Source organism: Zootermopsis nevadensis, unplaced genomic scaffold (assembly GCF_977971745.1).
Source record: "Zootermopsis nevadensis isolate Lab colony 2312 unplaced genomic scaffold, Znev_1.0 Znev_ptg000011l, whole genome shotgun sequence".
Classification (NCBI taxonomy): Eukaryota; Metazoa; Arthropoda; class Insecta; order Blattodea; family Termopsidae; genus Zootermopsis; species Zootermopsis nevadensis.
Genome location: NW_028259143.1, coordinates 3,855,744 through 3,879,643, shown reverse-complemented (window position 1 = coordinate 3,879,643; position 23,900 = coordinate 3,855,744). Strand labels below are relative to the sequence as shown.

At 37.1% G+C, this 23,900-nt stretch overlaps 2 protein-coding genes across 16 annotated transcripts in view; one reads left to right on the top strand and one right to left on the bottom strand.

Annotated features, from left to right (window-relative positions):
• numb (NUMB endocytic adaptor protein) overlaps positions 1–14,402 on the top strand; it is a 50,234-nt gene extending 35,832 nt beyond the window's left edge. For 9 of the 12 annotated variants that reach the window (XM_087347111.1, XM_087347110.1, XM_087347106.1 and 6 more), the window contains 12 exons: positions 92–253; positions 1,046–1,117; positions 1,895–1,972; positions 2,706–2,846; positions 3,045–3,234; positions 3,369–3,608; positions 5,244–5,267; positions 6,350–6,430; positions 7,321–7,454; positions 7,681–7,768; positions 8,134–8,374; positions 9,383–14,402. In XM_087347111.1, coding sequence (XP_087203237.1) covers positions 119–253; positions 1,046–1,117; positions 1,895–1,972; positions 2,706–2,846; positions 3,045–3,234; positions 3,369–3,608; positions 5,244–5,267; positions 6,350–6,430; positions 7,321–7,454; positions 7,681–7,768; positions 8,134–8,374; positions 9,383–9,842 — 1,884 coding nt within the window. In that variant the 5' untranslated portion in view covers positions 92–118 and the 3' untranslated portion in view covers positions 9,843–14,402. The remainder of the gene's footprint in view (positions 1–91; positions 254–1,045; positions 1,118–1,894; positions 1,973–2,705; positions 2,847–3,044; positions 3,235–3,368; positions 3,609–5,243; positions 5,268–6,349; positions 6,431–7,320; positions 7,455–7,680; positions 7,769–8,133; positions 8,375–9,382) is intronic. The other 3 variants (XM_087347103.1, XM_022067600.2, XM_022067601.2) reach the window with 3 other exon arrangements.
• A 1,600-nt stretch (positions 14,403–16,002) lies between these two features.
• Positions 16,003–22,518, bottom strand: LOC110831514 (cytoplasmic dynein 2 light intermediate chain 1). Of its 4 annotated transcripts, none has more exons than XM_022067592.2 (9): positions 22,373–22,518; positions 20,007–20,124; positions 19,482–19,583; positions 18,887–19,171; positions 18,436–18,504; positions 18,024–18,181; positions 17,160–17,325; positions 16,726–16,821; positions 16,003–16,426 (listed from the first exon to the last, which is right to left on the bottom strand). In XM_022067592.2, exons 1-9 carry the CDS (start codon positions 22,378–22,380, stop codon positions 16,358–16,360), a joined length of 1,071 nt encoding a protein of 356 aa, XP_021923284.2. In that variant the 5' UTR covers positions 22,381–22,518; the 3' UTR covers positions 16,003–16,357. The 4 variants fall into 4 exon arrangements, with proteins under 4 accessions (XP_021923284.2, XP_021923283.2, XP_021923285.2 ...); XM_022067591.2 differs by lacking the exon at positions 22,373–22,518 and adding an exon at positions 21,460–21,617; XM_022067593.2 differs by lacking the exons at positions 19,482–19,583; positions 22,373–22,518 and adding an exon at positions 21,460–21,617.
• Positions 22,519–23,900: the final 1,382 nt, after the last annotated feature.

Here is a 23,900-nt window from a genome sequence, read left to right as displayed (position 1 = left end):
ACAACATTGACATGTTAATTATTACATTTGAGTTATTTTGGCTATTAGGAATTAATAAAAATTCCCTATATCATTTTTTGTCTGTGTGCAGGGTGAAAAGGGCACATCCCCACGCAGGATGGACAGGTTACGACGGAGTTTTCGTGACAGTTTCCGGCGCCGTAAGGAGCACGTACCGGAAAGTTCCAAGCCCCATCAGTGGCAGGCTGATGAGGCTGGAGTCCGTGCTGGGACCTGCAACTTTCATGTCAAGGTACACTATGTTCCTTATACAACATGGTCTCAGCCCCTCTTCTTCTATCTACTTATGTAAATCAGAAAATGCATCTGCCAAATGTGTGCAAGAGAAGTATTTTCCTTGGAATTTGTTTAATACTTTTAAATCCTTTACATAGTCTCTAAAAATATGCACTCTTTTGTACTTGGTTTTCCATTGAACATTGCTTTTTCAAACTGATTTACATAAATGGATGGTCTTCACTAATTGTTTGCTCATTAAAGCATTATAACTGGGATACTGGGAACGACCCGTTCTTCAAGTGCCTGAACACTGCGGGTCCCAACTTTTCGTCGGCTCGATCTGTAGACATTCGGTAGGACTCTTTGGACGAGGGATCGGCCCGTCGCAAGGCCTCTACCTGTACACAGGACAGCACGACACAGAGAAACGCGGACAGACATCCATGGCTTGAGTGGGATTCGAACCCACGGTCCCAGCGACCAAGCAGCACAAGGCCCACGCCTCAGACCGCGCGGTCACTGCGGACCCCCCAAAGCATTATAACATATTTAATAATATACGTATAAATTACGATACTCTGATTGCATATATATTGTAAGGTGCCTTGTAATTGCTTATTTGGTATGACAAATAACGAATTAATGTGGCTTGATACATACACATATTGTCTGTCTTAATTGAACATTGTATGCTGGTAGTCATCACAAAATTGTCTTGCAACGTAAATCAACAGACAATAGATAAATACAGCAATAATGCCAAATATTATTTTGTTTTACTAACGTGGTTTTTATTCTTGTTCAGTATCTTGGTTGTGTTGAAGTCTTTGAGTCAAGAGGGATGCAAGTTTGTGAAGAAGCCTTGAAAGTATTAAGGGTAAGTTAATTTTTTGTCTATTTGTATTAATCTGTTGGCACTTCTGTTAAGTGGGAATTTTCTTATTTCATATAGAATAGTCTGAGCATATAGAAGAGTAGAAATGTGATTATTCGGCAAGAATCCTTGGCTGCTCAAAGAATGGCACCATTATCGTCAACTAAATCACACTGAACCAAACAAGAAATGCGCAGAGAACAATCAGTTGTTATTTACGTAAGGGTTTCGTTGCAACCTGAGCCATAAAAATATTAATGTTATTCTTTATGTTGAAGTGACATAGCAGTCAGTTTTGACATAGAGAATCATTCATTAATAGAAGTGGTATATTTTTGGTGTGATGGTTGGCTGTCGCAACAATCCTGGTCAGTCGAGCAGCGTGATTGATATACCTGTGTGACTAGTTTTATGTCAGTATGTGTCATCATTAAATTTCTGGAAAAGAGTCTGAAAATTATAAGAGAGTTAAAGTTTGTTATGGGAATCCTGCTTATGGTTATATGCCTAAGTAATGGAAATCATTTAAGGAAGGTTGGGAACATGTTTAGCGTAACACACGAAGTAAGGTGAATAACTGAAGCTAATGATGTGAGCGTTGCTTCTGCTACTGACATATTTATTTGTCCAGATGGATCTGCATTCATTTTCACAGAATATGCCAAATGAAAACATAGTGAATGATAACGTAATCCAAGGTAACACATTTTCCTAACTATTTAGGCAAAATACCACTGACAGAACAATATAAAAAAGTAATGTTGTGTTTCTTGTTTTCAGAATTCCAGGCGAAGACCAGTTAAAGCAATTTTATATGTCTCTGGAGATGGCCTCAGAGTTGTAGAAGATGAAACTAAGGTATAACTTAATTTAGAATGTGTATCGGTGCTGAGCCAATCAACCACAAAAGTTAAAAGTAACGCTGTTGAGGAATTTCATAGCTGCAATGTTCTAGGTTCTGAAATAAAAGATATCTTCTTCTTCTATGGCTCTCTGGTCCGTGTTCGGTCCATGGCCTCCTCAATTCTCCTCTTCCATTCGGTCCTCTGTTAGGTCCGTCTGTCTGAGGTTGAGGTTTCGAAACATCTTCCTTTTTACGGTGCAAGGTTGTTAGCCTTGCGACCAACCCCCAACCTGGAGGACCAGGGTACCTGTCTTAGTCTGACCTCTCCCCCTCGACCAGTCTTGCTAAGGAGGCCATACCAGTAGCTCTTGGGGTCACTGAGGTACTCAAGCCCCACCACCACGACAAGGTGCAGGTACCATTAAGTGGGGAAATAAAAGATATAAAAAAGGAAAACACTTTGTATCTATGAAGGTCTGTCTAGTTTTTCTTGATTACATCACACCCAGTAACAGTGTATTTTTGAGATGCACGTTTTTGCCATGTAAGGTGTGAATCAGTGGATGCATGTGTGATCTAAACATTATATGTTAGTTGCACCTGTCCCAGAGCAGATTGAAAAAGATGATTTTTTTCTAAACATTCTGATGCAAAGATGCAGCAGTGTCCTTTGGATATGTTAAAGTAAATGAAGTTAAAGATTGTTTTCTGTAATGTCTTACATATGTATTTTGCTTATTTTATCAGGGACTAATTGTGGATCAAACAATTGAGAAAGTTTCGTTCTGTGCCCCAGATCGGAATCATGAGAAAGGTTTTTCTTACATCTGTCGAGATGGCACAACAAGGCGGTGGATGTGTCACGGCTTCCTTGCATTGAAGGAATCGGTAAGTTTTCAGCATGAAGTTCTGTGGTGGTGCTAGTCTTCAGGCATCTTTGTCTTAGGAATTCGTTACCTTTGCACCAGTTTTTTCTTGTCATGTGTGAAAATATGGTATGAAAATTGTCTGTCCCTGTAATTTCATTAATCTTTTCTTAGCAACTCTTAACAGTTTGACTCATGTAATTTGTTTTATTACACGCAGGGTGAACGGCTAAGTCATGCCGTAGGCTGTGCGTTTGCAGCGTGCTTGGAACGGAAACAGCGGAGGGATAAGGAGTGTGGTGTTACAATGACATTTGATCCTAAGAACTCAACATTCACGAGAACCGGTAGCTTCAGGCAATCTTCAATTACAGAAAGGTTGCAGGATCCACAGGAAATGAAACCTATAGGTTAGTAGTATGCATGCAACAGAATATTTTAAGAGGATTTACATGTGAAAGTGTGATGTATTCATGTTTAAGAACAACAAGCAGTAATTGTAAACAAGTTCTGCTCTGTATTTATTCATGGATGTTTGTTTCAGAACCACCACCTGCAAAGGCCGTGTTTAATCCATATGCCATCGAAAGACCACACGCTACAGTGTCGATGCTGCAGCGCCAAGGTTCATTTCGAGGGTTCCAGCAGTTAAATCAATCCTCTCCATTTAAGCGTCAGATGTCACTTAGAATCAGTGACCTCCCCTCGACGCTCGAAAGGCAACGATCACTTAGTCTCGAAGGTTCAGACTTTCGACTTCCTCCCGTCCATATGAAGGCTCCAGGTATGATGATACTTTCCTACGTGATAAATAGGTAGGCACAGAAACTCTGTAATACGTGCAAATACTTAATGAAACATTTATGACATAGCTTGTACAATCAGTGGTTGAAGTGTACAAGGAAAACTGCAGAAGATAATGTTTTGTGACTGAAATGACAGCTCATTTTCTTAAAATGCATTGCACTGAGTATTTTCTGGTTAAAAATATGAGGAGTCATAATAGAAGTGCTGTTCTCAGTTGTTTCTGCAATTAAATGGAAGCATGTGGTAATAATTAGCAAGAACATGTATTAAAATGTTTCTACACTTATTTTTCCCCATTGTATGGTGGTTTCAATACTTGAGTGAATGTGCGAATCATCTTCTTCTATGGCTATCCTGTCCATGGCCTCCTCAATTCTCCTCTTCCATTCAGTCCTCTGTTAGGTCTGTCTGTCCGAGGCTTTGATCGAGGTCTCGAAACATCTTCCTTTTCACGGTGCAAGGTTGTTAGCCTTGCGACCAACCCCCAACCTGGAGGACCAGGGTACCTGTCTTAGTCTGACCTCTCCCCCTCGACCAATCTGGCTAGGGAGGCCCTACCAGTAGCTCTTGGGGTCACTGAGGTACTCAAGCCCCACCACCACGACAAGGTGCACGTACCATTAAGTGGGGTTTCCCTTGTCATTGGTTCTGATATTTGTTTGTTTGTTTGTTTGTGTCCTGGTAGAGGATGATCTTTCATGTTCATATATGGTTTTGTTTGGCATTTAGAAGAATTAAACTTGTTTAGAATTATGTTACATTTTTGTGAGTTGATGACGTTTTCGGCAGGGTGTCTAATAACACCACTCCATGAATTCCCCAAAAGACAGAAACCATAACCTTGCTTGTGAACATCTTTATTTTGAAGTTTTATGGGCATGCAGAATTGCTGTGTTTTCACTCTTTAAATGCATCCTTGTTCTAATAATTGTTAGCTGTTAAAGGTTTCATTGGTCATTACTAAACAATTTCTTCACCTTTGCTTTCAACACATCTGTACAATGCACAGTACCCAATTAGTGTAATTTTTAATAATTTTCTTAGCGGACACCAATAACTCTGCTTGCATGTCAGTTTTTTCCTCAGTTAATTCATTAAACCTTTAGTTGCTACAATCAGTCGTCGCTCTTACTGGTCGTCTACTGTGACAGTAGATTTAATTATAAACATTTCATTTTTGAACTTCATAAAAACACCTTTTGTAAGATGTGTGGGTCTTCATTTCATGTTCTACAGATTTACTGATTGGTTATTGTCGTAATGTTTATAATAAAAATAGTTACCTACTCTGAAAGGATGAAAGTATCTCTTTCTCGTAATGGTACGTTATTTTATTGTTTTCAGCTCTGAATGGTCGAGCAGGTAAGGCAAGGAGTAGTCGTGCCATCCAATTGTTTCACCTACGCTAAGAATTTGTGTTGCGTGATATTTGCTTCTTAACCTTTTCCTCTGTGAAACAGGATGTCTATGAAAGTATGGCCCAAAAATAATGTCATTTATATATGGAGACACTTTTATACATTAATGAAACAAGATGCTGTTTTTTTTTTGTCTAATGATGCATTGTGGTTGGGTTACTTAGCAAATTTGCTTATCTTTCTTTCAATTTAAGTAAATGACATGGATTTGCTTGCAGGTAAATCTTTTCTCTACACTTTCTATCATACTTGTCATTTCCTAATGTAGTAGTTGTTTTTGTGTTGTTTCTGTGTTTATTTTGAACATTTGAACTTCAACATCCGTTCTGTCTTGGTTTCTGCAACCCAAAACATAATATCTTTGCTGGTGTTGCAGTGAGATCAGATGCCATCATATCATTGCAGTTATTGTATGGCAGCTAAGTAACGTGGTGGAGATAAGTTTGCCCACAGTAAAATATGCAAAAGTTAATTAAGAAATGTGCAGTGGTAGCCTGCTTACTGATTTGAGCACAGCAGCCCACATATAAAGGTGGATTTTTTGGCTCTTGCATCAGCATTGGTTATACTAGGGCAATTCAAATATGATTTATTTTCATGGCTTCTCATAATCGGTGTTGTTATTCAGTGTAATTTTTGAATGGTCATTTCATCAGCGTGGACAGTTATATAGAAATAGGGTAGAATACCTTGAGAGGAGACTGCCTGGTTTGAAAGAGTTGTTGCGATAAAAATTCCGGGTCAGATTTTAAAGCAGCCGATCCACGTACGAGTATGGCTTGCGAGTCCGGCACAGCTCGGGTTTCATTGAGCCAAACTCGTTTGTGGGTGGGATGTCACGAGCCGAGTCTGCTACGCATGTGTGGTGAAATATATCCGAGCCCGGCTCACAAGTCGAGCCCGCCGAGCCAGACTCGCAAGTCAGACTCGTATGTGGATGGGCCGCTTAACTTTCTACATATAATGAATTTCTAGGTCAAGCAATATGTGAACACTTAGGTGGTTAAATATTTGTTTTGGCACAGGTTTCACAAGCTGCAGGCTGTGAACTTAACTCGCATAAGACAGATTTAGCTGTCCAGTAACAGTAGATAACGAGTTTAATTCTTATTTTGATGGCATCTGTCACTTAAATCGCCTGAAATTAATAAGATGGTGAAGATTAAATTTTCAAGTAGGTTATGTCATATGGTCGGAATGAAAACCTGTATTGGTTGTGGTGCGTAGTGTAGTGCTGTGATAATGTAGTGTGGTGGTAGTTTGCTTGCCCTCGTTTCTCTGTGTGTGTGTGTCCTTGCAGCAAGCCCCCAGCCTCCCCCTTGGGTCGCAAGGAATCGCCTGCAATCTCTCCCTAACACAGCAGCTGCCTTGGTTCTTAACAGTAAGTGTTTGTTGCAAGGGATTGGATGGTGAAAGTATTCGTATCTTCATTGTAACTGAATGTTAGTGGCATCCTTGATGAATAGCGTACTAGTAGTTCATAATCTTTCTTGGTTGGTCTTTCTCGTAAGCAGAATAGTATATTTTAAACCTTTCTTGCATGTACGGCACACAGTAGAAACAAGGTAACTATACCACTTGCATGACATATAGTTCATGAGATTTCTGCGAGTGATATGATAGCATTCTAATCATGACACTTTAGTTTTTTATTCTTGTTGTATGAACTGTGGTTCTCGTAACTTTCGATGCTGGTTACTTAACACTACTACTTCAAAATTCTGACTTCTCAGGCTATGCTTCCCAGATCACAGACCAGAATATAAAGAATTAGTTGAAATACTGTTATTATTGTAATATTCTCTGTTTTGAAATGTGAATTACAGCCCATTCTTTTAGTTACTATGAATCATATATTTAAACCTTTACCATTTTAAGTAAGAGATTAATGATCTATCCATCACATATGAAGCTCCTTCCACTTTTTTAAATGTCCTTGTCGCAATGTTTCCAGTTTCACACCAAAGTACATAAATACATTGACTTGTATTGCTACAGGGACACAGAAATACTATGCATGTATGAGATAGTTACTGTAGTTAAATTATGCAATAATTTTAGGCATAAGATAGACATATATTTTTATAAATAGATGGTTCATGTATGATCACAGAAAAAAACAAAGTAAACATACTTTAGAAGGCTATGGTAATAAACAACAGGATTTGTCATTACGTATGGATTTTCCTTTTTATGTAGATATGTCTTTATTTTTCCTCCTGCATCTAGAAATTTTAAAATTTTACCCCATTGTTTTTTTTTGTTCTGTAGTGAGTCCGATTCCTGAATCATCTCCATTAAGCGACAGAGGAGGAGATTCTGTGAGTGCCATGTGTCAACAGTTATCTCAAGGTCTATCACTTCTGTCATCCAATGATGATTTTCTAACGGATATTCCTCGACAGGTAGGTCACACTGTCGGTAGTTCTCGGTGAATATGCACAGAACTTATAATGCAGGGCCAGTGGACTGTGAGATCAGAGGTCAAAAATCAGAAGTATATGAACAGTTAATAGCCACATGAAATTTTTCCCATAAATGACCTGACTTTTCTTTAAATCCACTGTTTGTGTGTGTTTTATAATTTTAAGAGATATCAGCTGTCTTTTGATATTAATTTGTTTACTCCAGGTAACTACTACATCAAGTGGAATGTCATCTGCAAACAAAGTGGCAAAACAGCTGTTTTCCACTTCCAACAAAACGCAAACAATACCAGGTCAGTAATAAATAGTTGCAACTTCTGTTGCTTGTATTAAGGTTACAATCATCGCCCTGGTGACGGAGGCAGTATGACCTCTGACATGTTGGTTAACATCGACCAGACTACACAGCGCAACAACCCAGAAGACAGAAATCTTCATACTCACCGCTGTGAAAACCTCAAATCCTATAAATGTTCAGTTCCTTCTGAGGTGATGAGAACATTATTTTTACAAATAATATTTTCTAACACTGTATTGATTTGAAGGTCAGAAGATGTAGGAGAAGAAATACGAAAAGTGATACGTTGTTATTATTTACTCCTGATCTGTCTGAAATTTAATTTTGACAGGTTATTTTCATGTTTGGGGTTTTTTCCAGCATCTACATCTAGTGGTACTGTGCCATCTGCTGTCCCATTGGATGCTGTCAAGTATCACAATAACAATAATAACAGTATTGCTGCCACCGCTACAAACCCATGGATTGGGAACAGTGGTTCCACAGTTCCATCCAGCAGCAGCCCCACAGCTTCACCAAACATTCTCAACAACAGGGTGCCATGGAGTTCGCCTGTGCTACCACCTCACTCCACACCCACACCACCACCTGCAAGTACAGGGTGTGTTATACAAGCTTATAATTCTTTTGAAGCACTTAGTATAGAAATATATCATTACTGCTGTGTATGCTGTGCATTAACCATCTGATTATTGCCAGTTGCTGATGTGATTTCTACTAACTAACTATATGGCTTACCGAACCTGGACAACAAAATCCGGTCTCCTTCAACTCCTATCCCCCATAGATCCTGCCTGACATTATCCTCCCATCTACGTCTAGGTCTCCCCAGCGGTCTCTTCCCCTCAGGCTTCCCGACCAATACCCGGTGCACACCTCTTGTCCCATCCATGCGCGCTACATGCCCCGCCCATTTCATTCTTCTCGACTTCATCATTCTGACAATATTGGGGGAGGAGTACAGATTTTTAAGTTTGACATTATGCAGTTTCTTCATGCCCCATCATCTTCTTTCCTAGGCCCAAATATCCTCCTCAATACCCTATTCTCAAACACCTCCATCCTTTTTTTTTCCCTCTCTCTGAGTGAGAGACCGTGTTTCGCACCCATACAAAACAACAGGCAAAATTATTGTTTTGTGTACTTTAATTTTCAGGTTCTTAGAAATCAGACGGGAAGACAAAATATTTTGAACTGAGAAGTAACAAGCATTTCTGGAATTTAGTCTCCTCATGTGATTTCTACGGCCTTTGAAAATACACTGTATGTAGTACAGTTATATTCAGAAATGAGGGTATGGAATAAGGCAAGACTGATATTTTCAGATAAGCATGTATAACATTTGTGTGGAATTGCATAACAAAAACAGTTTGAATGCATTGAAAATTTACTCTGTGTAGTGTAATTGCTGTGGGGGACAAAATTTACAATTGTATTAGATTTGTTTCTTATGTGATTGTTATGCATAAATTCTTTTGGGAGAGATTATGGTTCAGTCTTGGTTGCCTCTAAAATAGAAATTAGAAGCAGTCACCGTTATCATCAGAATAACTGCAGTAATACGCATTCTTCCATAATTGTTCCATGCGATAAATGTTTAATTTTCCAGCTATTCGGGACCATCTGCCCCTGTAACATCTGTTTTTGCAAGTAGCGAGCTTCCGAAACCAGAGCAGTGGTTAGGGAACGTTGTTACCTCGACTACTGGCGCTAGTGCAGGCACTCGACCGGCCTTACCGAACTCACCTTCACCTTCTCCGAGACGAGCCCCGTATCTTTCTCAGCATCTCCGCGCTCACTCGCTAGGCTCTGCAGAAACGTTCCTCACGCATCGTTCTGGTTCTTCAGTCGCTTCACAGCACATGAATGGTATGCAGCAGCAACAGTCCACATGGGCAAGTGCTCACAATGCTAATGGTCAGGTGCCTGTGACACATGACCCATTTGATGCAGAGTGGGCAGCTATCGCAGCCAGAAATCATCAAGAGGCTGGTCAAACAGTGACGGGAAACAGCACCAATCCTTTCATTAATAGTACTACTATTAAGACTTTTGAAGTGCATATGTGATAAATGGATATGATAATAAACGTAAATACTGGAAATATATTTCAGAACCCACAGTGAAGATTTATTTCTGTGCGTTGTGTAGCATTGTGCATTAGAAATTGGGCACTTACAGGGGACATGAATTCTGTTAAACATAAAATCTGGTAGGGAGAGATATACACATATATATTACATATACATATTGCAGAGACAGGTTACAGTTTGTTTTTCTCTTTCGCTTTTCTTATTTTTAAATCGATCTTTTAGCCGTAGTAATATGTAAAGGTTTATATATATATATTAAACCTATATACAGTATATTCAAATACAGTGTTAGTTTGAAAGCATTTTCAATTTTGATGAAATTGTGTGTTGAATTATATGTTCATATTGAATATATTCAGATAATTTAGATCTGCAGCGAAAGTATTATGTAACGGTAGTTACTATAGGTGAGCCAGTTGTAGAAAATTCAGCAATTAATATGTCTGCAAAATGTTACTAACGAAGAGCACAGTGTACTATGCTGTTAACATTTACATGTCCATTTATTTTAGAGTAAACATATTGCAAAAGTTATATGTTACTAGAATTCATGTCCTTGGTACCGAAAAGGAATTCGTGCTCGGTAGTTAAAATGGCGGACGATGATAGCAAAAGTTCCATATTCCATGTTGTTGTGTAGATTTAAGACAGATCACGTACATGTGGTGAGTTCTATTCATCGCAGTGCTTTACTGGCTCATTACGAGTACATAGTGGAAAAAGTACTTTAAAATTGATCCTATGCATGTTTGTTATCACTATTTGTGGTGCATTTAACAGAATATTTTTAAAAGCGCTGTGTTACTTAATTATGAAGAAAGAATATATTATAAAAGGCATATTTTAGAGGCCACTGACACATTAAGAAAAACTGAAGGTGTGACTAATTTCTGCTGACTGAATGAGAACATGAAGCTAATGAAACGACATAGAAAAGAAATCTGCGTTGTTTGTCGTGAGTTAACTATCAGTTTGGTACTTACGCATTGCTGTTTGCCCTCTGTCGATGCCAGCGACTGTTATAGTAAGTATGTATGTATGTGTAAGTATATAGTCGCTTCATGAGAATGAATGCTGTGGCGTGCGTGTGGAGTCCGAAAACTGTAGCATGCAAATGTTTTGTATATTGACAGTGTTGGTGTTGGGTGTTAATCTTTTTGTTCAAATGATATTGAAAATATCCCTATATATATAAATATATATACACACACACACGCATACATATTAAAGAACTTGATACAAAGCGACAGACAGCATTTAAGCACAAAAATAAAAATACTTAAATAAAAAGCTATTAGATATTGATTATGTTTCTTGGTTTTAGACGTTAATGAAAAGGTGCTTTCGAAATACAGTTCGTGTATTTACAAACAGGTACTGTTTTATAGATGTTTTAATTATGATAAACCATTTCTTGACAGTACTGGTTTTAAACTTATGACCGTAAAAATGCAAGATTTGGGAAGAACTCGTTATTTCTGTTGCAGATAGAAAAATAGCTATTATTTGAACATATTTTCAAAAATGTCTTATTCCTTATACTTGGAGGTAGTGTTCATCCTTGTTGCTATCATGTTTAATTGTTTATAACAAAGAAACTACTTCAGTTTTTTAAAATGATGTTTGCTCTGAGTGTGAACTGCACTGTGATTGAATGGAAATCTGATGTTTTTAAAATAAGTATATTTGGAAACATACTTTCTTGGTGATTCTGGTACTTCGTACTTTCAATCCATCACTATGCTTATAGCTCAAGGGTTCTTAATTGCATAATAAAATGTCATATGCAATGTGCTGTATATTGTCATTTCGTGTTACTTGAACTTTATTCGAAGTTAAAAAAATATTTTCTTCACCATTCATACAAGTGATTTTTTCACAGGTATATAAACGTAGGTTACAGTTCTGAAGGCTGTACGTTTGGAGGTGGAAAATTTCTCATTGAATTTCTGTGAGAATGAATGGAAAATAACTGGTATTATAGTTATCATCAATACACGGTGAGAGTAAAAGAAGCAGGGTGTTTAACATTTTCCCATCTTTGAAACCTTTGCTGCAGGCTGTCATTGCAAACGCATATTCTGATACATAGTAGTAGTTCTTGCATAATTTTTTCTACAGTGAAATCTCTTTATTTTGTAATTGTAATAATGAATTACTGACAAGGAAGAACTGAAAAGAACCTACGGTGCTTACTTTCTTTCAAATGCTTTAGTCCGTATTGTGATGATGAATAGACATGATCTCTGAAATGTCATCATACCAATGTACAGACTACCAACTGCCAAAAATGGAAATACACTTAGCTACAAATTGCTGTGAATGCTTGAAGACTTATATAAAATAATAATTAAAATTTAGAGATAATTTCTGTTCATAATTTTTGCTATTACAGATTCCATTTATATTAAATTTGCTTGATTAGCCTCAAAGATTTGCAGCATCACTATATTTATTATTTTTAACTTGTAAGAAATGATTCGCATGACATTTGAAAGCTGTGCTTGTGATCTGTTTACATGCTGAGTTCTAATGGGCCATTAGATATCAACAACAAACAAACAAACAAACAAACAAACAAACAAAAAAAAAAAAAAAGAGGGGGCATTTCACACAGGTACTATGTGCTGTTTAAAATTGTACTAAAGAAGTTACCTTAATGAACTTTCGTATTCTTTGGAGATCTCTTAATGCACCAGATATAACCTTGCACAGTAACTGTACGTAATTGACAACGGCTTCAGACACTATAGCATATCTGCATTCAGTAATACAGGGAATACAATGCAAAACACAACCCAAAACAGTTTTGTACCATGGCACAAAAATGAAATTAGAAGTAGATCCACCCCTGTGTAACACTTATCTTTCCCCCTCTCTAATCCGCCACTGAAATGTAAAAATGAGTCATATACCGACATTAGATCTGAAACCTTGCAGAGTTGAATGATTTTGGAATGCAGACCGAAAGGAGCCATTACATCTGAACTGATGGTACCAGACCATGTCATTTATCCATGAAAGAAGAAAATTTAAATTATTATCAATGATGGTCTGGGTTTGTGATCCCATGTGAACTTGTAGATGGGTACCAACATTTTAGAAGAACATACTATCTCCATCTTCAGGACTGAAGTATGTTCCTCCAAAATGCTGGTGTCCATCGCCATGTCCACACATTGTCACAACCCAGTTGACTACCAAGAGAAATTCAGATATCATCTTCTATGGCTCTCCAGTCTGTATTCAGTCCATGGCCTCCTCAATTCTCTTCCATTCGGTCCTCTGTTAGGTCCGTCTGTCCGAGGCTTTGATTGAGGTTTCGAAACATATTCCTTTTCACGGTGCAAGGTTGTTAGCCTTGCGACCAACCTCCAAACTGGAGGACCAGGGTACCTGTCTTAGTCTGATCTCTCCCCCTCGACCAATCTGGCTAGGGAGGCCCTACCAGTAGCTCTTGGGGTCACTGAGGTACTCAAGCCCCACCACCAAGACAAGCTGCAGGTACCATTAAGTCAGGAATTCAGATATTCTGCTCTCTTTAAAATGCCAGTATGGAAATAAAGAATATAGAATCTATTATAAACATGTTAAACACCAAAGGAAATGAGCAGGCTGATATAGAATCAAGTGTAGTTTACCAGATATTTTTCAGTTCTCTTTCATGCCCTGGCAGTGTGCAGTACAGAATGAATTACTTTTGCATTGCTGGGCTGTGCTGCTAATATGAAACACCAAACAGCATAATTTATGCTGAAGCTGGGTCTAAATAACTGTTTTCCCTTCATCCATAGGGAGTACTTAATGATGCTCTAGATGTTAAAGCACAAGAAATCATAAGTACAAACCATTCAGAAAATGCAATATTTATGAAATACATATACTATTCTTGTGATTGATTCCTGTAGATTACAATGTTGAAAGGACACTTACCTTATATGTATATAACAAGATAAGGGATTTTTTTTCAGGAATGTATATTAATTAAGTTACAGTTGCCACTTTGCAGTGGGGTTCTAACAAACTACAAAAATAAAAACTGTTTCTTTTGATGAAAAGGGATTTATCAAAAGGCTGCAGCAGAGAAGACTGATATTTAAGGTGTGGTGTTTGATTGTATATTTTGAATTGGTGTTATGTTCTTTCAATGATGCTTGGAGCTCATGTATTTGAATTGATCACTTCTCCAAACATCATTTCCTGAGGCAGGAAATTCACTGTTATGTTTTCTTCATCTTATGCCTGTCGACCTTTCGTACCTTATTCCTTGTATTCTAAATTATAAACTTTTATATGTTTAAAATCACACTATAAGAACATTTGTGTTACATGAAGTACTTATTTGTTGTCTTTTGAAAGTATGGTTTATTGTCACAATTTTGTATGTATTTCAGTCGTAGTATCTTTGTATAATTTTCTGTACAGCCCGACCATATCAAGAATTGGAGCAGAGAAATGACATCTCATGCAAATGATGTAGTAATGTGCAAGTATGAATTGGTAAAGGCATTGGAAATAATAATGATCCTAACAGTATATGAATAGTATTAGTTTTTTACTTAACCTCCTAATATGGTAATGTGCATCAAAGTTAGTGAAAGTATAGATTGAAAGTTCAGAATTGCTGTATCCTGAAGCAAAGCTCATTATTTATAATATAAAATCGTTGGTAGAGGTGACTAATTGTAATTACGGATAATTATATGGGTGGGCGAACTTTTCATGAAATCGGTAACCGTGTTGGCGTGACCTGTAATTTAAATCTAATGCTGTTTTATGCATTTGTGTTACTCCATTAAGTATACATAACAGAACAATGGTAATGAACTAAAAGTTATAATTTGCTAATTGGTAGGAATGTAGGATAAATGCTTTATGTAAGGAAATGATCCAAGGGGGACTTGCTGTGTGTGGAATGATATATTGTAGAAGGAAACTATGGAGGTGGTAAGTTACATATCGCAACAAGAGTTATAGGCTTAAATCCATGAAGCTTACATTCATATTTCTCAAAAGTCCAGCCATATAAACCTTGTGCAATTAATGGTATATTTATAATCCATTAATATGCAATTTAACTTTTCAATAGGAATAAAATAAATATGCAGACTTTAACAGTGTGGTACTTTACTGAATTTTTGCTGTGAGTGAAAATTAAAACGAGCTAGGAACTGTATGTTAAGTGTAACAGTTCTGGGGTGTTTGCCACAACTTTACCCTTAACATTTGAATGGTGCTAGGGATGTGACTTGTATGGGTTACTGAATGACCATTGGGCAGGGTGTCTTGGTAATGGCACTGGCACTAAAGATTCCCTGCCCCAAGTAACCATGCAGTCATACCGAGATATCTGTAACAAATTTTGGGTTATTTTGTAAAGTTGTTAAAAATATCAGTTCCGTAACCAAGTTTTTCGTGTCTACGGATGTACGATACTATTTTAAGTAAACGCTCTGCAAGGTTACGGGCGCGTCCAGAAGGAACGAAGGCTTTCATTACGTCACCACCGAGCCACGGATGTGGTAATACAGGAATTTTATTCATGATAAAAGACGTCTGTGATAGAGGATCTGATTTCTGAAGCGTTCATTTTAGTAATGGATATTCTCACTAGATTGCATAAAAGTATGGGTGATGTAGCCAAAGTCATCGGAGTTGGCAAGAATTAAAATTTTCTGCAATGCAATTGAATTCTGCGATTCCATCGTTTCACCGTTGCTGGTAAAAATATGCCTCTTATTTATTCGTTATGAATAACGAATATTACCAATGAAAATTATGTACGGAATTCCACAGATGACCAACACTTGAGTTTCATTCAGCTTCGCGGATAACTAGGCTTTTCTGTGTTAGCCATAAGTAACCTACTTTTGGGCGGTAGGTTTGATGAACTGGTTCGCGAAGCAGTTATCCGTACTTTAACGCTTGGAAATGTGGTGTATTTTGTTGTGAAAGAGGAATGGATCAAGATATGTTAAATATGCCACAGCAGTCAAGATGAAGGCGTTTGCTTTGGCCATTGGCAATTACTACTAATAGCAACAGCAAATGTGGATAAGGAATTTCTGAGTCGGTGGCTGAGTGACCATTATCTACATGTGAAACCGAATTTGTATTCTAGTAAGTAGGATTATCATTTGTAAATATATAATTCTTTATTTTAACCAGTTAATGTTTTGATAGAAGGCTAAGGCCCTACAAAAGGGCTGTAGTGCTACGGAGTAGTAGTAATATTTTGATAGATTTCACCATTCATTAATACGTGGAGTTTATTTTGAAAAAAATGTATGTATGACATACGTGCATGTTGTGTGAACACAATTTTACTTTCTTCCCATTTAATATACCAGTCTTTATTAGAACGTAACCATAATCTGTTCTGCCAGAACTTTGGTAGTATGAGAAAGTAAGTAAATTTACTTATATGATTATATCAATGAACAACAGAAAGTATTTAAGTATAAAATAATTACAGAACCGTACAAGTTATATTATATGTCATCAGTATCAATTTGGAAATGACGTCTTCTTTCAGCTATCTGTCGATACCTTTCCAGTTCCTGAAAAATTAATAACACAAGCATTAATAAGAAACTGAGAGGGATGGCAATAAGTATTCTGTAACATTCTCCTCATTTGCTTAAAATTTTGTACTATAATCACTTTTTTTGTGTAGAAAGCTTTCAATTTATAACAATCTAGTTCTAAATTATTAGTGGCCTTTTTCTTTTAAGGATTTTATGTCAATCATTTAGTTCATGTCTGTGATACACATCTCATTCATTTTGGTTTTTAAGAAATGTTAGTCAGGTGATTATCATCTTAAGTGGAGTATTTATAACATATAAATTTTACTTACGTCATCCTTCTGTGCTCGTAGGGAGTCAATGATTGGCTCCTGAAAATTTAGATCTTTGGCAGGATCCTCAGGCATTACAGATTTTTCAGATGTTTCCTGTTTAATGAAGGGATTTCAGTTAAAATAGCTTTTGTAGTCACCAGAAGGAAGCTGAAAACATACAACTTTAACTTTTGTAATGGTTTTATTAAACAAATACAAGTAATTTAATGTTTATTTTCTTTTCACTGTGTATGATTATGATTTAATAATTTAATGAATAATTAACTGTTAAATTTCCTTTAAATATGTTCTCAGTGGTATAAGAGCATTGGTATCTCCATGTATTGATCGAAGTTTGATTTCTACAAGCACAAATAATGGGTTGCTCAAATATCAGTCAGATTATATTAGTGTTGCCTGTTAATTACTGAGTACTTGTGAAATATAGTAACCTGGGGAAAATGAGTGGTGAATATATGTTTCCATCTGTCTATTGCAGCTCCAGGCCCCTTACTGATAGTTCCTGTTCTTGTTGCTCCTAAACCTCCAATCTGTTGATTTGAATCTGAGCCAGCAGGTATCAGCAGTGGTTTGTTGTAGTCTTGAGATATGCTTTTTCTGAAAGGTACAAATGTTTATACCTCCAAAAATCTACCACCATGTCTTTGTTCTGGAAGATTGGCAGTAACGAGGCAAAGTATTATGGGGACTTCCTGAACTCGTGTAGCTGTGATAGCCCAGGAATTACGAGTAGTTGGCGAAGGGGTCGTTAGTATGGCCTCTCGTGTTGTGGTATGTGTTTGGAGGGAGTGTTACTTTCTCATGGAATAAATACTGATAAACCCTTACTGTGGTACTTGAAGGTCTGACCAGTACACTGACGTCCGGACAACATGAAAATAATTACTTGGAATGTACTTGGTTTAATAAATAAGACTGATAAATTTTGCGAGAAGTAACATTAACAGTGGACAGGTTTACTCCAATTCTGATTCCATATATATATACTTTCCGAACAAATGTAAATAAGCAGTACCATTATTATAGAAAGATGTATTTCTTCTACGCAGCTGTCATTTTTCCACATACTTCACTAGAGGTATCAATCATATTTTCCCTTTATGACAACAATTATGAACAGTTTGTACTTCTTCAGCTTTGTAACGCACCACAATGTTCAGTTTGGTACACATGGTGTACCTGTTAATAAAATTTAAGCTTTGTCGACACATTTTCTCAGGTATGCTCAATAACTTGTCTCTGTTAGCGAGTAGCTCGCTGGCTTTATGAGCTTCATTCATATTAACATTACTTACCCTGGAGGTGCTCCAAATCCATGGTGGTTCAGTAGGTCTTTTGCTTTCTTGACAAGTCCAGAGTCCTTTAAGCTGTAGAACTGCAGAGTTGCTCCCAGCGTGTGCGCTACATACCTCAAACAGCGACAGACAACTTTCTTCTTCTCTGAATCAAAATCCTGTAACAGGATTAAATTAAATTGGATTTGCCATAGTCTGTCATATTTGCTGTTCACTGCTGACATAAGAATAGATATCTGCAGTGTTGCCAGTAATTTTCAATTGCTGATATATTAATCTTTAATCCTTAATCTTGTACATAATAGTGTCTGTATGCACATAAATCCTGATTTCAATATCCGGAGGATAGCCAAGAATAATCTTATAAATACTGTCTTATATGCAAAAACGTAGTACCTAGCTACAGACATACCTGAAATATATCATACTTTCCGCCCAAAATAACAAGGGGAACTGGGAAGGGATCCATGTACTCTTTGTCCTGGAATAGAAAATCTTTAGTAGAATTACTTACACTGAATCACTTTATTAATTTATTTTTGCGTACTGGGGTAGATGAATTCAGTCCACATCCTATTTATACAGACGTGTTTTAATATTCTATTCCTATCTATGCCTGGATCTCCAAACTAGTCTCTTCATCAAGTTTTCCAGTTAAAATATTATAGGAATTTCTCATCTTGTTCAAGCATGCTACATGCCGTACCCATCTCATAATTCTTCATATGGTCATCCTAATGTTATTTGATGAAGAGTGAAAATTATAAGACCTTCAGGGCTGAAGATGGAGGCAGCATGCTCCTCTGAAACATACAAGTCCACACACTGCTACAACCCAGAGGCCTAAGACCGACGGCTTTTACCTCATTTTCTCTGCCAACTCTTTTCCAGGCTTCTTCTTGAAGCTTCTGAATGAATTGTCCTGCATCCTTTCCTGATAGAGCAGACGCTTGTTTCCTCAAAGCCGCGTGCAAATTTTGTATCAGTGTTTCCAGCGTGAACCACAGTTGCTGTGGAACAGCCAGGTCCAACATGAGGATCACCGTGAGGTGACTTAGATCATTTGAGGCAGCTGCCAATGGTGCCGTAAGCAGGCTGGGGTATAGAGTCCCGCCGCCAAGTTCCCAAATGTGACATATGTCCTTCACCTGGTTCACAACAGAACATCTATTAGGATTTCAGGTTCTCACAGTCACAAGTATGAAGATGGCTGTCTTCTGAGTTGTGATGCTATGTAGTCTGGCAGAAGTTTTTAACATTTCAGAGGTACTTGCTGCTTCCATCATCAGGGTGAGCAAGAACCCCTGAAATGTCGGTCAGTTTCTACCGGATTACGTGGCATTACAACCCAGAAGACAGACATCTTCAGAACATCTATTGTCAATGATGACTGTTTCCTGAAGTATATGCGGCATGATCAGAATAATATTTTAATTTTCTCTTTAATTCATAGTTTACCAAACTTTTCCCAGCTCTTCTTCCAAAAGTGTATTCCAGAGCAAGGGTCTGTTTAGCGCCTTCATTTCGATCCAGGAATCTATGGATCAGTGATGTTTTTCCCTGCAAAAGATATTTTGCAAGGTCTTACTATGATACTGAACAACCTCTCACCTGTATCTTTAGCTTACTAGTATTTTTCTTTAGTTTTATGAAAATATTTCATAAAATTAAATGTGTGTTTTATGGATCCCTATGTTTGTTCAAGAAATTTTTATTTCAAGTAAATGTTTATTGAGATACCCCCAAAAATATAATCAGGCCCATATGTAATGTGGGCAGATGAAAAATGCATGAGAAATTCTGCTTGGAAAACCAGAAGGAATGAGACAACTTGGAAGACGTGAACATAAATGGAGCGACAGAGTTAATTATCCAATTATTTCACACCGTAAAATTAAAGCCCAAATAAAATGTATATTTTTAGCATTGTATCTGTAAATAGTAGCATAAACCAATTAACTGTGAATACAGTATAGTACTTACAACACCCTTACTTCCCAATATGAGTACAGTCCTCTCTTTTGGCTGACTTCCTGATGAAGGCTGTATGTTTTGTTGTTCATTGCTGATTCTAACAGCAATGTCCCACAGGCTCTCTTTCCTGAAAGAAAGCAGGTAGTCACGGTGAACTGATATGCGTTATTCTTTTCTGTCGCTCACAAGCAAAAAAGACTTTTAAAGACTTTTTTTAATATTGTGTCCCTTCCAGTTTTTCATTCTGCATTCCTTAAAAGTCTGATCTCTGCTGCCATTAGCCTACTAATATCTGTCTTTTGTCCATGTCAAAGTTTCTGCTCCATGTGTTAATGTGGGCGTGCAGTAACTCTTATACAGGCACATTTTCTGCTTCTTCGTAGGCTTTTCCCATTTCCAGAGTATGTCTCTCGCTAATTGGTTGCAGATTCCTGCATTTTTATTCTTTCTAATGTCGTCTTTAACGCTACAGATAATAATTTTTTAACATCTAAGCACTTCGAAGCTCTCCAGTTTTTTCCTTCACGATTATAACATTTTATCTATTCCGTGCCCCTGTCTTCTGGCTTATTTTCGTAACCACAATTTATCTAAACTGCCATTTAATCTAGAATCTTTAAACATTAAAAATTTCATTTGTGTATACCATAAGTATTGGTACTCTAGTCTCGCCTCATCCATTAGCTTGTTAAACAGCGTAGGAGACAAAACGCCACACTGCTTTCATATCTGTCATAAGTTTCCATTATTATTGTATTAATCCCTGACATTTATTTGCAATGTGTAACACTTTCCAAATGTACTGTCTGTTTATATTGGCATGTACATTTTAAATTTCAATGAAACTTAAACATGTCTCTGCCAAATTCCTAACTTTCTTTAATATATCTACAATTATGGAAATTAAATCTTTCATTGTTTTGTTGTCTCTGAAACCAAAGTGTTCTTCTGTCAGTTTTTAAACATGTAATCTCTCTTTGCATTTTTAACTCCTTTCTTATATCTTAGGATGATTAGACATTTTCTTCAGCCATTTGACATTATTCTTCTTATCTATATTTCTTAGTACTCTAAAAACACTGATAGCCTCTTGGTTGCCCAGATTTTATCATTTCTGTTTATATTTAGTCATCTCCTGTTTCCTTTATTGTATTTCACTTCCTCTATACTGTTTTTACGTTTATCTTAGGCCTCCTCTTCCATTTATAAGTTTTCCTCTTTCCTGTACCCTTGATCTGTCGTTAAGTAATAGTTGCTCAAGAATCATTTAAAATCGAGACGACTAGAACACTTGGTCCCACTTTCTCACGTCTCTGATATTTTGAATTTACGCTGTCGAAGCTTGGCACCTTCTAAACCTTTTTCAAAACCTGTAATTTAATTCAGCTGCGAATTATTTTTGTAGAATTCAGTAATTTTCAGTTAAATTCGGCAAGTTGTTTACAAATATTCAATTACTTACGCCGTAGGCATTCCGCCAAAATACTCTTCCAGACGAATTAAATGTTTCGCCCCCAAACGTCCATGTTAGCGTACATAATGTGACGTCAAAGATCGAAATAACAAAGTTTGGAATGAGTTCAATAAAGCCGCAAGCCCGCATGTCCCAGAGGTTGCCAACTGAAAAACACGATGTTCCCTCAGGCGAAACGTTATCCATTATACCCTCATGTGTCTCACAACTGTTAGAAAACCGGAGTTATTGATCCATTTTCCCGCAAAACTGACTACGAATGGCTAACGTTGCGTGTTGACTTCGTGTACCTTCATGATATGTAGGATATTTTAAGTTTACCCTGTTTATTAAATTACTTAGGGACCTTACGCCGTGCTGTTCAAAGGACATAAGTGCTCTAGGTTTACACAATTCCATGAGAGAGACAAAGTATCTTTGTTTAGATCACAGAACAAAACTTTGTGTACAAATAACATTCAAGGGCAATAGTTTATTTTAACGATATTCGTAAATGGAAGAAGCCAGGTTAAATAAAATACAGTGTTCCATTTCACGTTGCTTCTTTGTGATATAGAAATTTAGGTTATGCGTTCTGTAGTAGAAACATTATAGACTAATTCCCAAAGTTTAGAAGGAATGTTAACTAAAGCCACACGCCTGCGCGCGCACACACACACATATATGTATACAATAAATATATAAATTATATATATGTATGTTTTGATATTGGGAAACTGTCGGCCTACGTTCTCATTAGAGATAAATAATACTTTTGTTAAATTTCCTCGCTTTGGAAACTTCCATGGCGTAATTAGAAAAACACATAAATAAATAGGATATACCGTGATATTGAATATTTTTGTGAGATATGTTGCATTGCCGGAATATTACGCCATGAAAACGTATAGGAAACACCCACCCATTCATTTCCAGACCTCGACTTCGATGGAGGTGAGTTGTCGGTTTTCTCCACGGTCCCACTGCTTTACCACACTAATAACTACTGGAATGGCCTCGTGTCTGCATATTAAGAACTGACCAAGTTGGGAATTCAACCGCACCTCGTATCCAGTTATAGGCACTGTCACAGTAGTAAGTACGTGAATTTGCATTTCCATAAACATGTCTATTTTTTTTACAATTGCAAGATATTATTTATAGTATGTGTGAGAATGTGCAAACTAATTTTATTGATAATGTTTGAGAAATTCCTTGAATTATTTACGAATTCTTTGCTGTTTTTACACGTGCTGTCCTTACGTACATGCAAATCTTTTATTGCAAACCTAACCTGTATTACACTGCATGCAGTAAATTTAGTCAAAACGTTTTTTTTTTAAAAAATATTTATCATTCTAAAGGAATGTTTTGAGTAGTTGTTGAAAGACCTCGATAGGGTTTGTGTCTTATGACACGTAACAGGCCATTGAGGTATAATTAATAAGTTTTTTTTGAGAAACTCAATACAGTTCAGTGTGAATTTAATTTAGAGTATAACTTAAATTGGACCATTTTTAATCTAAACTAAATTTTTCTAACAGCTTACGGTGTAGACATAAAAATCCCTTAAATAATTTCACATGTTAAACTTTAGGACGGAGAGAAAGGGGTGTCCTCTTTATCATGCGTTTATTTGTGTGCAGCGTGCAAAAAGAAATTCATTAGAAATTGTTTGGATGACATCTTCAGGACGACAGTTGTGAAATACTTGTCTTGATGTGTCTGTTGGTCTTATCTTCGCACGATTTTTTGCGTTGTGTTGTTTACACAACATAATTTCTGGTGTTATGAAACAAGGATACTGCGCCAGTATGACAGTAGTGTTCTGAAAAAAGTATTATCTTCACGTGCTGGGTGTTTGTTAAGTGACGTCTTCATATGCAAGAAACGATTGCACACTCCCGGGATTGCTGCAAAAGTCTATTTTACTGTGTGTTGGTTAAGGCGTTCGTGTTTAACTGAAGATTATATAGACTTACGAAAATATTCGTCGGTCATAATTATCCATAAGTACGGCGTATAGAAACATTCATTGGTTGATTCGTAAGTATAAAAGCCAACCATTGACGTCTGTGTAGGACTGCTGAGTGTCATGATATTTCCCTAGAACAACATGACCTTTTTCGGAAATTAGACAATAAATTACTGGCTGGGTGATACTACGGTTCATGTACCACAGACCATCAACATGAAGGAACATCCTGTTAATTACATTAGCCTAGCAGGGGCGACTCACACCACATCATTGGGTTCCATAAAAGACGAGGAACTTCTTTAGTAGCTGAGCATGTCTTAGTTTTGGAATAAGAACTGCTCCATATAGTTATTTTACAAAACCTCGCCCTGCAAATTTTAGTGTCGACTCTCACTTCCAAATTTGTTCGAAATCGGTTGAATGCTTTCGGAGGTGAAACATGTGTTTGTTTTGTACACTCCGTGCGAAAACA

Bases quoted from the DNA above. Each gene is read 5' to 3' on its own strand.
- LOC110831514 (XM_022067591.2), bottom strand. The intron at 18,505-18,886 runs GTAAAAGCCGTC...TTTCTATTCCAG, and splicing joins GAGTTGGCAGAGAAAATGAG to GACAAAGAGTACATGGATCC. The intron at 16,427-16,725 runs GTAAGTAAAATT...TTAATTTTTCAG, and splicing joins TACGAGCACAGAAGGATGAC to GAACTGGAAAGGTATCGACA.